The sequence below is a fragment of the Barbus barbus genome (genome assembly GCF_936440315.1).
Source record: "Barbus barbus genome assembly, chromosome: 24".
In the NCBI taxonomy this organism is placed as follows: Eukaryota; Metazoa; Chordata; class Actinopteri; order Cypriniformes; family Cyprinidae; genus Barbus; species Barbus barbus.
In genome coordinates, this window is record NC_136752.1 from 16,405,532 (window position 1) to 16,422,746 (window position 17,215).

Consider the following 17,215-nt stretch of genomic DNA (forward strand, 5'->3'; position numbering starts at 1 on the left):
AGGAGCTCAAACCACTTTATAGCATTTTGACGGTAAGGGCTAAAGAGAAATGTTTTAATTATTTATGTGCATTTTGCACATATAAATACTTTTAGCAGATTTGCACCAGAATTGTTCAGTAACAAACAACATATTCTTTTAATTAATTGTAAAATGAATTGCAGCCACACCACTAGGGGAAGCATTCTCCAGTTCTCGCGATTTCTGTGTCAGTGCGAGAGCACAACAGTGTTGCCATGTCCGCGGAAAACAAACGAAAAGTCCTTTATGAACGTGTAAAGTCATGAATTTCAGTGTCCCAATATACATTTTCCGAAAGCCTTTTTAGTCTTATTTAAATAAAATTTGGTCGCATATTTGGACTTATTTTGATCAGAGAATTTGCACATGTTAGAAACTTAATAGCTTGTTTTTACGAGATCTGGCAACAACATCCAGTCAGCATGGACTGATTCAGCAAACACGTGGACGGGCATCGCAGCACACTGAAAACTCATAGAAACTGTCTTTTTGAAAGGATTGTCTTTGTGACTGTTATCTCTTAAGAGTGATATGAAATAGATCAGTAATCTCTCAGATTGTGATTATCTGTGGGTGGCCTGATTAATGTTCATGACAGGAGTCTTCCAGTTTGAGCGAATGCTCTGAATGCCTAGCATCGATTAACATTTATAAATATAATCGCTAGCTCTATTTTGTAACTCAAAACATTGTGTCCGTAGTGACTGTGAACGAGAAATTCCGGTTGAGTTTCTTTCATTTACGTTCAGAAACACCACAACGATGAGTAAAAAGACCAAGAAAACCAACGATAACATTGGCATTAACGTTAAATGTTTTATCTGCGGTGAGCTGTACGGAAAAAAGGTTTGTTTAACTATTTCTATTTGAAGCAATTGGGTGTTTTATTCTTATTATTTGTTGTTCTCTGTTTAAAAACACAATGAATATCGTTTAGCCTTTGTGTGTGTGTGTGTGTGCAGGATATATCGAAGGACCCGCACCCTTTTGCGTTTTAGATTTTTATGTCATAGCCATGAACCATTATTCGGTATTTGCTAGTTTGTTGCATATGCTATAACTGGGCAGTGTATTGTAGATATTTGATTGGACAACACGAGTGAGTGCAGGATTAGTCATCAAAATTTTTGGTATATTTTTTAATATATTAAATGCAATGCAATACTCAGTGGAGAGGAAGTTCAGGATGAAGACATTGCATGAAAACGATGATGTGTTTTCATTTATGCCGCTCATATACATTAGATGTATATATGTATATATTTTGTTTTTACAGGTTGTAGATATGCATATGCATTCTTATTTCCACCATGAAGCAATTGAGAAGATCAAGGGCAGGTATGGAATTACATTGAACTGATTTTCATGTCTTTCTCAGCAATATAAACAAAGTAAGCTGAAATAAGCACTTTTGTTGTTGCAGTGAACAGCTGCATAAGTGTTGGGCATGTGTTGAATCTGTGATGGGACTGGAGCAGTACAAGGAGCATATTGCCACCCACAAGCACAAACACAATCTGTTTGAACTCCGAGCTAAAAGACGTAAAAGAAAAGCTTTTAAAGTGGAATACAATATTGACCTGACTGATGATGAATTTAAAGCCGTTTTTGATCTAAGACAGCAAGGCGGGTAAGTTTGTTACCTTATACATTAAATATATCGATCTGTATTGCTAATAATACATGTTTTTGAAAAGTAAAGCTGATAAATTGGCTGTTTAAAATGAGTTTGCGTATTTTATCTATAATAATTTGTGTACTAGATCCAAAGATGAATTATTATTTTTTTTATCCATTTAGGAGTGAACAAAAAGAGCTGGTCAAATGTTCTATCTGCCTTCATCGTTTTCCTGAAGAGGTCAGTAATTTTGTGTTTTGGTTGAGTAATAGTAGTAATCTATAAGTAAGTATAAATGGTAGAGTTAATAATGTACAGGACAGTACTACCTTCCCTATGAGAGAAACAAAGTTAGATGGTGCCTACAATATTCAGCTTTATCATTTTTCAGGGAATTAAAATTATATTATCAGTAAGAAATGTTTTTGTGTATGGTGTAATGGTGGACCTATAACTCGTTGTTTGCTTTCCCAAATGGAATGTTTTAGGGTCATTTTAGGCTGTAATATTTCGGCACATTATGGCTATGGATATAGATCTGTTCTTTTCTAATTAACTTTGTCTTTGTTGTAACAGGAGTGGGACAAACATATGCACAGTTCTATCCACCATCAGACAATTGAGCAATTGAAGGGCAGGTATGGAACTAAAAAGTGTTGTTTGTCATGCCCTACTTTAAAAGAAAGTTCACACAGAAATTAAAATTAATTTTATCATTTACTCATTATTTAAAAATGGACAGGAAAGACTTATGATCTTACAAAAGATTTCTATTTCAAAATAAATGGTGTTCTTTTGAACTTTCTATTCATCAAAGAATCCTGAAAAAAAAAGTTTCCACAAAAAATGTTAAGCAGAAAAACTGTTTTCAACATCGATAATATTATGAAAAATAAGCAGCATATTACAATTATTTTTGATCAAATAAAAGCCCCAGTGAGAGCCACGTTAGCCGCTTAGACATTCTGCTTAATAACTCCTTTTGACTTTCATGGAAAGGGGGCACAAATGTAAGTAAATGATTACAAGCTGAACTTCATCTTTATTAATGCAATGTCAAATATATGCTTTTCTTCTTACAGTGAACACGAGCATAAGTGTTGGGCCTGCGAAATGACTGTGACAGGAATAGCAGCATTTAAGCAGCATATTTCCATGCAATATCACAAGATGAAGCTATCGGATTTGACAAAGAATAGAAAACTTGGAAAAAATACAGTGGACTACAGTGTTGAATTTAATGAGCTTAAAGAACTTTGTGCCCAAAGAGACCAAGAAAAGTAAGCTCATTGTCATGATTGATCATGAAATCATCATGAATGGTTCAAATGCATTTGCGTTTGTCAGTTATTTGGTCAATAGCATTAGTTTTGTGCTGTAAGACCTGTTGTTTCTTTCTTGTTAGATTTATGAAAAAGAAAGAGAAATTCGAGAAGTGGAAAGAAGCAAAAAGGCAGAAGATAATGAGGTTTGTTCAGACAAGAAGCACAGCTGAGCACGGGCATTGTACAACACCTTTCATGGTGAATGAGGAGTTCGAAGCTGACCAGTTGCCACCATCATGCCATTTCATGCCCTTTTGGGAAAATCAAAATGACCATCCAGCATCTATCCAGCATAACCAAAACCTGCCTTCACAGAGACAAGAGAGCATACTTGATATGGACAGATCAAATGGGCCTCTTGTGAAAAGGCCTTGTCTTGAGAGACCATCAGAAAATATTCCTCAAGAAATGTCTGCTCATGGCACTTGGCCCAACGCTGATGGAAAAGGTACAGATGTTTGTGTGAACGATGTGACTCCAGAAACTGAAGGTGGTGCCGCTGCTGAGCCAACATGTGCCCCTGGACTGGTCCAAAGCAGGATGGAGGCCAACATACCCAACTTGACAGCAGAAAGGGGAGTTTGTTTAACACGGAAGGCAGCAACTGGGAATGAAGCTGTTGTTCTTAATCCTCCACTACACACTCGTTCCAAAAAGTCTGTGTTGAAAGTAAATAGAGCGGCATCACAGCGTGAACAGGGCATGACCAGGTGAATAAATTATGAGTTTTATTTGCTTCAATTCTTTAAAAAGACCCATTCTTTTATAGACTCTTGAGAGTTAATAAAATTGGATCCAAGAGCACATTTCAGTCTTAAAAGTCTTTCTGAAGGTCATTGCACACTGAGTGTAATTTTCGCATGCGTTTTTTTTGTATTCCTCATCCTTTCCTATCCAAATGCATGCTACAGATGCGAAAACGCAGAAAATCGAACCTTATCCAAAAAATTTTCTGACGGACAAAAGTTTCGGAGGCAGTGTGTAAACGTGATTGACACAACGTGAGGTCGTATTTATTTTTTAAGGTGTGAAATTTTCGGACTCAGTGTGCAATGACCATAACTTCAGATGAAGATCTGTTGTCTCTAACATTTAAACTGATCTCCTTAACATCTTTTTTTCCCCTAGAGAATGTATGAGTGGACAAGAACCATACGCAGGTTCTCTTCCACCTGTATCTGTCCTGGCTGACATGTTCGAAAGCCAGGCTTCAGAAAATGAGTTGGAGATCTTTGAAAACATTCGGCCTCATACTGCGCATGCTCAGAAAAACCAAGCAAACGAGTATGAGACCGAACAGGGAGAAACATCACTGGAGCATCACAGCAGCTTTGAAGCCATCTCCTGTAACGTCCAGAAAACCAAGAAAAGAAAACAAGTAAAAGAGTTGAAGTTGTATCAAATGGAATTATCTGGAGTTCATAGAAATGTATCATAGAGTTTTATTCATTTTACAGGACGATTCACATCATCTGAATCCTGAGACAAACAACAAAATATCCAAAAAAAGTAAGTATTCAATGTTATTATTTAAATAAATTTTGAATAGAATTAATTTTATTTAAATTATCTCATTTTGTCAATGCAAAAAATGCAAATTTAGATTTCCTATTTTAAATTTTATTAGGAGAATAAGTAAAATATGTTCAAATAGCTTTGTTTCATAGAACATAAATTAGTCATGAATTATTTAATAGATGTTAAACCAACTGTAACTGATAATTCAGCAGTGTCTCTTCCAGAAACGCACTAGTACATGTCATAATTGTTCATCTGTGTGTATATAATTCTCAGGAAAAGTGAATAAGTTGATATCGCTGTCATTGAAAGAAGAGGAGTTAACCAGCTCTTTTGAGAATGTAGGGGAGCAGCTGTTCCAGGCGTACTCCAGCCTGCAGAGCGCATACACAGAAGTTCAGCGTCTACTAGCTGTTAAACAAGAGGTACATGGCTGTTATATTAATCTGCATTACAAGCTCTTTACATACTTCATGAGCAGCTTTGCTTCTAGTAAGACAAAGATATTTTTTCCCCCAATTTTCTTTTCTGTTGCCAATTTATGCTACAATTATACTCCTAAAATGTATAATGCTCTGTTATATATATATATATATATGCAATAGAATATCAATTATACTGTAAATTGTACAATGAATACATTAATCATGTAATTAACAATTATTTTCAAACAATATAAACTCCTCTGTTGTCAGGTAACCTCAGAAATGGCCTCGCTCAGGGCAAAGCGCATAAAGATTCTGCAGGATATGAAGAGTAAGAGCTCTTGTAACATCTGTAATATATTTATTCAGTTCAACTCATTAACTAACAACATATTCCACTTAAGAATTATTTTTTAAGTCTGAGATTAATATGTAATATTATATATGCATAATCATTGTTTGTGCTTGAAATGTTTTGTCAGATCCTGGTGACCAGGAGGAGGTGCTAAATGAATCTTGACATCTGCATGAACCTCTGAGAAAGGGTTGGTCTTCAGCAACCCATTGAGCCTCACAGAGCAGCTGCTACACTGTACCCACTCCCAGAAGTATCTGATGCTGGACCTACCTCTCAGTGCACAAAACTGAGCTCTGTGAGCAAGTACTGTATTGCAAAGCCCATAACTGCACCGTTAGAACAGACTTCAACTCTAATTTTATAGTCGTTTTATGGCAAATCACATTGGATTATGCATTAATTTGATCAGACAGATGCAGAAAATTTCTAAAAGAAAAAAAAATCATCCTTTTTTGCTCTGATTCTGGCATGATAAAATGTAATTTCTATCTTGATATGTAAAAAAAGTTTGCTTGCCTACAATTTTGAAAAAGGACATGAAAGGAGTTGTTACAGAGTCCAGAAAAGCTTCCATCCATCTGAAGATTCAGGTCAGTTAAAAGATTATCAGAACAGCAATTAAGATTGCTTACAAGACTACATACTAGCATATTCATTCAGACTTGCTCTCAGATGTTTATAGTTGTTTTATTCACAGGAATCTGTATAATATTTTAAAATGCTCAAAACATTTGGTTGTTTTTATCAACTTGTGTTCTTGCTACTGCAGCACAAGAAGCTTTGCTCATACTCGAGGTTAATCATATGCTTGTCCTTTGCATGCAGTCATCATGACACACATCTGTTGAACTATTATATGCTGTTTGTTTATGCTTTGGAAATCATGGTTATGGTAACAACTGGAATAGAACAGTGCAGTGTGGAACTCTTTATTCAGTTGAATTATTTACAGTTGCACAGTAGCGCGCACACATTTTACAAGGATGGGTTCAAATGAGTGTCGTTTTAGGCATGACATTCTGTCACCTTAAAGGATTAGTCGACCAAATAAGTGTTTTGTACTTATAGACATAAATGAGCAGACATCGCCCATTCAGTAGCTCATAATCAATCCAGTTTGTTCTAGACAAGCATTTGCTGAAGAAAGAAGCTGCAGCGGTGTACAGTACAACTGATTCGGAACCAGACTTTTCTCCAGTTGAAAATGGGAAAAGGCTTTCCACCAGGCTGACCTCTGTATTTGTTTCTTTAGGCATACATGGTCAGTTGAAGCCACTGTGTATATAGTGTAGAAAACAGGAACTTGTTAAGTGTAAATAGCAGTGATCAATACAAAGAATAATACAAATGTTTAAAAACCATGCTGCTTGTAAATCTTTATTCTGTTAATATTCAATAAACAAATGAAGAAAAAGTCATGCTGCTCACCTCAAAAACATTGAGCTTGATAATGCCATCTCCATCCCTGTCAAAGGCTCTGAATGCCCCTGCAGAAGAATCTCTTTTACTACAAAGTAATGGTACTTCAGAAGAAGAATATGTCTGAACAGAAAAGACACTTACTGAACATTCCCTCGAGTCGCACTAAGCAGCTAATGTAGCTATCGAAATCCAACTCCATGTGTTCATTGGCGTATCGCATACAAATAATGTCATACAGCTGATTGTTGAGTTGAAAACCTGAGGTACAGCGAAATATCTCAGGGATCAGCCCAATAAAAGTGTATATCATCAAATTACAAGTTAAATAAAAACGTCTGACTGTCTGACCTGCTTCAGTAAGAGCGTTCCTCATCTCAAAACTGCTTATCGTACTGGATTTGTCTGTATCATAACGTGTGAACACCAGCTGAAACAAATGTACAGAGAAACCATGTGTCTATGGCTTTAACTAATACAGTGTATTACAAAAGAACATGACGGGACCTGCTTTATAAAGGCAAAAACAATAGCATACCTTCCACGTTTTAATCTTGTTCCATAAGTGTTTAAACTCTTGCAGGTTTAGGTGGCCTGTCCCATCAGTCTAAGGTGTCATGGTTAAGTTACATTTCTGAGCCTTTGTATGGATTTGTGCCATCATGCATGTGACAAATTTTGAACTTAAAATAACAAAATTATGGCCCGGTTTCACAGACAGGACTTAGACTAAGCCAGGATTAGGCTATAGTTCAACTAGGACATTTAAGTCATTTTTATAAACGTGCCTTAGAAAAAACATCACTACTGTGCATCTTGAGACAAACCAAAGGCACTGATATATTTTAAGATCAGTCAGTGCAAGTTTATTTCAGTTGAAACAGCTCAGACTTGCATTTTAGTCTAGGACTAGGTTTAAGCCTTGTCTGTGAAACCGGGGATAAATGTGACGAATCATCCAGGCCACAAGAGGCACTGCTCAGAGGAGCGTCTCACTGCAGCTCACAAGATCCAGGGGGCGTGGTCAACTCCTCCCACCTTACATATACCTAAACCTATCCATCTCCACCCCCTGATCCCTAAACCCACCCCATCTCCACCCCCTTGATGTGGATCTAACCATGCCTCCTGGATCTTGTGGACTGCAGCGAGCCATACTTGAGTGTTCACATGCTTGCAGCAAGTAATTTCAATCTACAGAGAGGAAGATGGGAGAGGGATGCATAGGACCTGTCCAAATACCCACACTTGCACTCTTTGCACTTGACCACTTGTCTACTAACTTGACATGTTATGTTTCCTATATTTGGTTCAAGTGGACATGAAGACCACAAGTGTGTGTAGACCTTTTCATTACCCAACGGGACACACTTTTGCAAGTGTTTAGAGAGATTTCTTTTGATTTTCAATACTTTGCATTTTAAAGTAACTTCCTAACAGACAATACAATTTAATTATTGTGGTGTTTCTAATTAAGTAATAAAGAACACTTGCAAAATTTTACAAAATACATACCTCTGCAGTCTGGACCAATAAAATGTGCAACATGTTTTACTACCAAATTGTAATGTCTAATTATTATTATTACAAATAATACGAAAATGATTGAGCTAGTGTTTGAGCATACAGTACATACATTTTGCCCATAATGCACAGTGAAGGATACATCCATAAGTGCAATCATACTTCTGCAGCTCTCCAGACTGAAACCCTCTGTTTTCAACTCTTTATCTGGGGAAAGAAAGGGATAGATTATCAAAACCCTGCAGACAGAAACATAAGAGAATCAGTGGCAGACAGTAAGATTTTACTCACATTTGGCAACCACTCTATTAAGGACAATTCTGAGTTCATTGGCATTAATCTGCATGTCCTGCAAGAAGAAACAGAGTCACAATGATAGTGTGAAGTGAATATGGCATTCAAAAGTGCATTTCCATAACTGCACTCACGTCTCCAGCTATCTGCTGAAAGATGGCTCTGAACTGCTTTTCCTCTTCAGTCTCCTCCTCCTCAAATGGCTAAACATGAGAAATAAGAAATACTGAATGTACAAAAACTAAATTAGTGGACATCTAAATATGTGTGCATGTGCCTTTAAATAGTTTAGTGTTTATATTTATTTTCTTTATAGAGCAAATCCACTTCATCTTTGTTTATAAGTGCTCTATAAGAGCAGAGATTTTACATTTTTCCTTTTCTGTGGCTGCTGCAAGTAAAATTACATCAAAACAAGTCAGTTTTGTGGTTATGATTTTGAGTGCTATTATGAATTATAGTTTTGACATACTGTACCAGCTCATGCTGTGCGGATGCTGTTTGTCATTACTGAAGCAGAACTGAAGATGAAAACAGAGCTGCATGTCTACAGCAGTGCAGCCAATTAACAGAACATCACATCACAATGATTTTTCATCTCCTTTTCCATCTTTTTATCCTTTCTATTATCTGACATGGGCTGACATAGAATATCAAACAGGAAAGGAAAGAAATTGATGGAACATCTTAATCTCGTTTCCATATTTACCTTTATTTTCTTCTTGACATCCGTCTGTTGGTATAAGAAAGTGAAACATTAGATAAGAAAATATCTGTTTTTATTCTCTTTTGTGATTATGCAGAGGAAGATAAAACTGACCTAGCTACTTTAGTTTTCGGTTGCACTAAATTAATGATCTGCTACATTCAAGAGACCAAACCACTTGACTACGATTCATAGACAAGCATGGAGACAGGATGAAGTATGAGGTGGCATAGAACTTGACAGACAGACAGAGACAGGTGCGGACTCACCACAGGCTCCACATCAATCTCTGCATCTATAACCCTGAGAAAAAACATGCAGCTGTCAGCCAAACACAGGGACATTAGCAGGTCAAGAGGTCCTTTTAAAAACATATCTGACTGTAACAAGAGCTTAAATTTTAAACACTAAGGCCTGGTTCCACAGACAGGGCTTATAAACCAGGATTAGGCCGTAGTTCAATTAGGATATTTAAGTCATTTTTATAAGCGTGCTTTGAAAAAAACATTACTGATGTGCTTTTTGAGACAAAACAAAGGCACTGACATATTTTAAGATCAGTCAGTGCAAGTTTCTTTCAGCTGAAACAGCCCAGATTTACATTTTAGTCTAGGACTAGGCTTAAGCCTTGTCTGTGAAACCGTGGGTTAATAACTTTTCATTGAAAAGTCTTTAGAATAACAGATACACATTTGTATACACAAGTACATTTGTATATGAAGCATTTTATATATATATATATATATATATATATATATATATATATACACAATCATACAAATATGTTAATATATGTGATCATGGACCACAAAACTGAGATTTATGCATCATCTGAAAGCTGAATAAATAAGCTTTCCATTGATGTATGGTTTGTTAGGGTAGAATAATATTTATTTGGCCAAGATACAACAATTTGAAAAACTGGAATCTGAGGGTGCAAAAAAAAAATGAAAATATTGAGAAAATCACCTTTAAAGTTGTCCAAATTAAATTCTTAGCAATGCATATTACTAATCAAAAAATAAGTTGATATATTTACAGTAGGAAATTTACAAAATATCTTCATGGAACATGATCTTTACTTAATGTCCTAATGATTTTTGGCATAAAAGAAAAATCAATCATTTTGACCCATACAAAATATTTTTGGCTATTGCTACAAATATATATAAATATAAATATATATATATATAGCGACTTAAGGTTTTGTGATCCAGGGTCACATATTTATTTATATAACTAAACTAATGATGTATTGGTAATTAATATTGGTCAATATTATTATAATAACTGATTTGACGTGCACAATCAGTGTTAAGACTCACTCTGAGGTGCTCTTGTTCTCAGCGAAGACTCTGAGCAGAAACTCAGACTCCTTGTGGGGATCGAAGGTGGATGGAATGATGACATACTCGCCCGGTTTCAGGCAGAAACGCTCAGTCACCTCACGCATGTTAACGTAAGACTTGCAGCGAGCTGTGGAAGCATTATACAGGAAGAAATCCTTCGGCAGCTGTTGTTGGTTGCCCTTCATCTAAAATCAGGATAGCAGATAGAACATTTCAAGGCAAAGAAATATGTGACTTTTTTTCTTAATGATCAACTTGTTCCTTATTATTTGTGGTCCAACCAATTTAAATAAATATTTTATAGCTGAGAAAAATATGTATTCCATTTAGAAATAGTATTCCAGACCTAAAATCACAACTTTAAAATTCCCTGATATTTACAGGTTTTCTAAGACCAAATACATCATGCAGTAATTATCAGATTTAAAGTCTTAAATTTAAAGTACTGGCAATCAACAAAGATCTGTCCGTTTAAATGCAGTCACACTGTTATATGATGTCATCGTTGCGGTCTCTTCATGATGTAGTCATACCTCTTTAGGAACCTGGGAAAGACAGTGGGTAAAACAGTGTTGAAATAAATCAGCAAACATGGTAATTAACTGAAAAATAACTAACTTTAGCCTTGCATATTTAGTATAAAAATTAAGGTTCCAAAAAGGGGCTTTCAAACCAATGCCATAGAAGAACCTTTCAGTGACCAGTTCTCAGTTTTTAGTGTGAAGAACATAACCTGAAGGACCTTTATTTCACTATAAAGAATGTTTTGCGCATTTGAAAGGTTCTATGGATGTCAAAGGTTCTTTATGGAACCATATTTGCCAATAAAGAGTGTTGATTATGTATGTACTAGTGTATATTGAAATGTTCTTTGTACTGAGGGTGTGTTTAATTGATCGCACCTCATAGATGGCGAACCCAATGTTGTGTAGGGTGGCACCTGAGCAGCGCTCTTTTCTTCTGCCCCTCTGCATTAATGCCACCACCACCGTGCAGGTCTTCTCTTTGGTGTCCGCCTCCAGAAGAACCAGGTGGAACTGAGGGTTTGTCCAGTATGTATCTGTGATCAAATGGACAGAAAGGGATTATTGTGAAATTATGTTTCATTTTTTTTATTTCCATATAAATAAATAAAAGTAAAAACCATAAAAACTTTTCCATTACTAGAAATTAAATAAAATTTAGCTGAAATAGAATAAAATATTTTAAAAAACCTTAAACCATGAAATGGCAAATCTAAAATATATATATATATAGTGTAAGCCACATCTCCATGAAAAATATCAGTATTGTTAATGTAAGGTGCTTATAAAACCATCTCATGAAGGCAAACAATTCTACAATTTTGCAAGAAAATACTACATACCTGGAAAGTTTCTGCAGCCACCAGCAGAGCAGCCTTTCACCCATCGGCCCTCATGTATGGTCACATTCCACTTGAGCATCTGGTCATCCTCAAGAGTGTCTGGGGTGATATTACAGATCTCCAGTTTGGTGAAGTTCTTCTTAAACGCCTCAAAGCACATCCTTAATTGAAGAAAAATTATCAAAATGATAAGAGGTACTGGCTTCCATTTATGAGCATTAAATGAAGTTAATAGACCGTTTGAGACTTTTTGGAATCCTGATGGACCCATAAAGCTGCGAACTAACCAGAACTCCCCTTGCTCTGTAGGCCGGAGTCTCTCCTTGTCTTGCTCAGATGTGGCTAGTGCAGCCCAATCATTAGACTTACAGGCAGGAGGGGGGGCAACTCCCCAGGGGTCTCGCACACGAACCAGACGGATCATAAGGTCTTTACCATCCTTACGTTTACCCTGTGAACAAGGTTTTTGCTATTGCATTGAAAGATGCAGCTGATGCTAAGACCAGGGTTAAAACTAAAACATAATAAAAAGCATTTCGTTACTTGAAGTAAAATAAAATAAAATATAAAAAAATATTTGTAGTGTAATTTCCTACGCAATATTTCTAAAATAATAATAATAATTAAATAAAATGAAAACTAAATATAAAAAAAATATTAATAAAACTACAGTATAATAGTATCTCAATGATACTAAAATAACACTAACTGCATGCATCCTCACACAATGCCCTGTGTTGTGAGGTTTGATATAAATGCTCAATTACATGACAAGCCCACCTGCTCAACTCCAGTGACTGAATATGCATGGCCTGTCACGAGTCCAGATGCTGTTTTAGTCCTTTGAGCAGTTGGAACCAAAACCTGTGCAGAAGAAGCAAAATGGAATGGCATGTCACATTAATGTCAAAATAATGTAGCAGTTTTTATTAAAATGCTTCATTATATATATGATATCAGTTAATTATATAATTAATCGATATAACATGTGATGTGTAACAGTTCAGTCATTTTAGATTTTGTTTTTTACTTCAGAGTTTACCTACTGGCATATTGATTAACCTGCAGAAAGACTGACTAAAAAATGACAGTCTATCTGAAATGTGCAAACAAACACAGACAAGTGGAGTGTGTAACAGTAAGCTCAATAGTTTTACATTTTAGATACAGCACACACAGAGAAGCATCAGATATATTTATCAGATTCAGTGGAATTTAACCAGAACAGCATCCAGTTCATTTAGAATACGTACATCTATGGCACAGCTCATGAGGGACCCTCTCTTCAGAGCCTTTCTCATGATGTTGTACAGCTCCTTCGGGGCCTCTGTAATCTCGTAGAACTCAGTTACTCCTCCAGTGAAGTCCTCCATGGCTTCCAGTGAGTTTCCTCCCTTTAAAGCCTCATAAGAGCCATGTAGTCTAGGATCCAGAAGTCAAACCATCACATTTAGCACCTTGGACTGTTTTTTGATACACACTAAGGTTATCTAAAAAAGCATAAACAGGCCTACAATGACAAAGTATTATGGTGTTACTTTTTAAACAAACAAACAAATAAAAAAAATGAAAAACTTACTTTGCATATGCTTTCTCCAGAAGAGCACTCCAAAATTCATTCTTCTGTCCAGATCTGGTGAACACCAACTGGTTTTTGTATGTAGGAAGTCGATCATCCACAACCACATCCACCCATTCCCCATAGCGCCAGAACTAGAAGAATAGTCAAAGAGTGAGTTAAGTTTGTGCTTTATTCATCAGAGGAAAAGATGGTCCATATGGTTTGATACTCATACCTGGAAATGGAAAATGCCAGCATAGTTTTCAGTGAAGCTCTGGTCATGAGGAACCACCCTCTTCAGAACTATATCATTAAGGGTCAGGCAAGCAATGGCAGCCAGCAGCCAGCAGTCTCCTGCAGATGTTAATATATCACCGAAAATAAGGTTGTAACGACACATATTTTTTTAGACATTTTATTTTCCAACATTGAAATGTAAGGTATAAATGTATATAGTAATCCATTGTTTTAGGGGTTTGCACCACCTTTTAATCAACATTTTTAAGTCATTAGTTCATTTTAATGGTCATACAAATACAAATAAATATAGAAATACAATATTAGCAATGCACAGAAACATATTAGTAAATATCTAAAATATTTAGATATTTATTTAGAAATACAAATAATGAAACTGCATGCATAATAATTGTAAGACAATTTGAAAAATGCCATAGTTTTGGATAGAGTTCAGCATAACACTCCTCAAGATATACTTCAAGATATTAGATATCCAGATAACAATTCAGTTAGATCTTGTACAATATAAAAATATTTTATGCTTGGAATATAATCCATTACGCATAAGTTGTACTTATGTAGTACACATTCACTTTCATTATTTAAAATAGTGGACTCATCTTTATCAAAGTAAAAATAAAAATAAACTAATAAATAATGCAGGATTGCTCATGAAAAAAATCAAAAGGTTTAAGTTTAAAAAAAAAGAACTGAAAATCCTTTGGGTATACAAAGCTGTACACTCTACAGGTGCAGAAATAAAGGCCTTTGCTCTATGCGTCTCTTGCATTCACTGGATGCCTCAGTGGAACACAGCACCGCAACACAAATACCACAGCAGACACTTTATTAATTTCTTCAACCCTTCTGTGTCATGCAACCGATCTATTTTCAACAGAGTATTTGAATACGCTGAGAGGAAAGGGAATTCATGTATGCAGGTCATGAGCAGGTGCTATGTAGTTATACCTTTAGTAATCTAAATTGAAGTAATCTTTAGCTAATTTCAAAAAGGATATCTAATTTTCATGCTGTGCCTAAATTCACTTAGCATTTAAAATGGTTGATTTTAGTTTTTTGTTTATAAAATGATTTATTGGCCAAAGAGAATTTTAATTTAATTGTATTTTTAAACAAAACAGAATTTTAATATCGGCCATTCATAAGACCATGACAGAAAAATAATTATTTGCTTATTGATATTACTTTAAATTTTAATATCGGTGCATCCCCAGACACATTATGTATTTTTATGTATTTAGAACGTCATGCATTTGCACTTTCATACCCAGGTCTCCTTGGCAGATATCTGTCCTGTTGGCTCCCCCAAGAATGAACTGTGGATTGCTACAAATTTCCTGTTTAGGAAAGAGAATCATATATTTATAAAAATATTTTACAAAATAACTATTTTTAGACTCCTACTAGCTTCAGAAAAAGAATATGACCATATCTGTGAAGATCTGTGAAGATCAGCACCACCACAGAAATTCAGCAGCTGCCCATGGGTCATAAAGTTTGCTGACCGGAACTTCGCTAGCACATTTTTATGAGCTGCATCTCAAAAGAGGTCAAGGCAAGATAATGTACAGTATGTAAATCCTTCTCATGATTTTTAAAGTGTCAGTAAATACATATGAAAATGCGTGACTGACTTTTTGAAGCACCAATCCAAAAAGTGATTTAAACGGCCAGTATCCTGATTCTCTGAAGCAGTATTATGAAGTCAGGCTAGTAAATGTATGTGACACATCAGTCAAAACAAATAGGTTAACCTTTTATAAGTTACATGAGATGGACTGACAAAAAACACCACATAAATATCCACCTAGGACACTAATGCAAATGCATGACACATTTCTATACTTTAAAAACAAGATGCTACTTCAACATCTTTATTTACATTATTTAATAGTGATAAGAAAATATAGCCACATATCAAACCTATTGACACAAGTCGATTATCAGGTAGAGCTTTTCTTTATGAAGCACTGGCACAACATAGCATATATGATTTGGCAAGTCAGCTGCCTGAGACTCCAGAGTGTGCTAAACCGCAGCCATGTCCCCAACACGCACACACACACACACACACACACACACACACACACACACACACACACACACACACACACACACACACACATGTTGGGTTTCCATGTTTTATGGGGACATCCCATAGGCGTAATGGTTTTTATACTGTACAATCTGTATGTGCTATTGCCCTACACCAACCCTACACCTAAACTTAGCCCTCACAGGAAACATGCTGCATTTTTAGATTTTCAAAAAACTTTATGCTGTATGATTTATAAGCTTGTTTCCTCATGGGGACCAAAAAATGTCCCCACAAGATTAAGATTTACTGGTATTACTATCCTTGTGGGGACATTTGGTCCCCAGGACGTGATGAATACCAGGTGCACACACACACACACACACACACACACACACACACACACACACACACAACAGCAACCCTGCCACATTCTAATGGCATGCCTGCAAAAAATATCTTATCTCATGCTGTCTATTCAGATAGCAACTGAAAACAAAAGTAACTGATTGTTGCTTAGGTATATAAAACCAATTGAAAAACTGAAACTAAATTAAAAAGATTTCATTTATTCAAATTAAATTAAATTACATTACATTAAAATACATTGTGAATTTTGAATTAGCCAAGAAGAAAATATCCCCATGCAGAACTGCAAAAATTCTATTATGATTTTATCTCCAAACAACATCTCTGCGGTCAGAACTGATCTCATGCTCAATGCCACCTATAGGTCACTCACCGACGGGCGCTTCCATACAAGCTTTAGAGGGAACTTTTCACTGTAAAAGAGAGAGGAATCCTGGGCAGGAAACAGTGGGTCTTCAAACAGCACTTTCTTAAGTACGTATTTGTCTCTGAGCTCCTGAAAGTCTTTGAGACGCCTAGCATCTTTAACAGTCTCGTTGCGGCTTAAAATGGCTGAATAAATGTTTCCAGGGGCAATAAAACCACTGCCCACAGTCTGTGGAGCAGCTTCAGTCAGTTGGACAGATGTTTCTAAGAACTTCTGTTCTTCTGCCATATTGCTATTTGATGACAGATGCCAAAGGAATTATGAATAAATAGGGATCAGTATCGGTATCCGAGATTTTCTCTTAGTCCTTAATCCTTATTTTACTCCTCAGTTCCTTTATATTCTGGTGGAGGCACACCCCTGGTCATGTACAAAAATAAACACCCACGCTAAGGCAAATGCTCTACACCGGTTCACATACATGCTCACATGTGCTTGCAACTTTTCCCTGTTCCTCTTGGAAGCTAACTCTATTTATAGGCCTCCTACAGGGACGTGAGGGTTTCTCTCTTTCTGCCTGTCTAATGGGGGCATGATTCCCAGCTGGTGACCTCAGACATTTCCAATGCAGATAATGAGAATAACAGAGGTCCAGTCAAAGATTAGAAAAGTAAAACCCCTGAGCACTGTATCACAAAT

General features: G+C 36.1%; 2 protein-coding genes across 2 annotated transcripts; one reads left to right on the forward strand and one right to left on the reverse strand.

Moving 5' to 3' along the window:
- The first annotated feature begins 408 nt into the window (after nt 1–408).
- znf106b (zinc finger protein 106b) lies at nt 409–7,031 on the forward strand. The gene is made up of 12 exons (XM_079374867.1): nt 409–867; nt 1,298–1,359; nt 1,445–1,651; nt 1,822–1,879; nt 2,216–2,277; nt 2,722–2,919; nt 3,045–3,674; nt 4,093–4,342; nt 4,422–4,473; nt 4,759–4,907; nt 5,178–5,238; nt 5,390–7,031. The coding sequence occupies exons 1-12, from the start codon at nt 784–786 to the stop codon at nt 5,425–5,427; spliced, it is 1,851 nt and encodes a 616-aa protein (XP_079230993.1). The 5' UTR covers nt 409–783; the 3' UTR covers nt 5,428–7,031.
- capn3b (calpain 3b) lies at nt 6,514–16,804 on the reverse strand (the record flags this gene model as incomplete). Its single annotated transcript, XM_079376200.1, has 21 exons — nt 6,514–6,540; nt 6,694–6,752; nt 6,829–6,945; nt 7,036–7,114; nt 7,223–7,291; nt 8,351–8,415; nt 8,500–8,557; nt 8,637–8,705; nt 9,212–9,235; nt 9,478–9,511; nt 10,534–10,742; nt 11,091–11,102; nt 11,460–11,617; nt 11,924–12,084; nt 12,211–12,374; nt 12,704–12,787; nt 13,177–13,345; nt 13,503–13,636; nt 13,720–13,838; nt 15,013–15,082; nt 16,523–16,804. The coding sequence occupies 21 exons, from the start codon at nt 16,802–16,804 to the stop codon at nt 6,514–6,516; spliced, it is 2,163 nt and encodes a 720-aa protein (XP_079232326.1).
- Nucleotides 16,805–17,215: the final 411 nt, after the last annotated feature.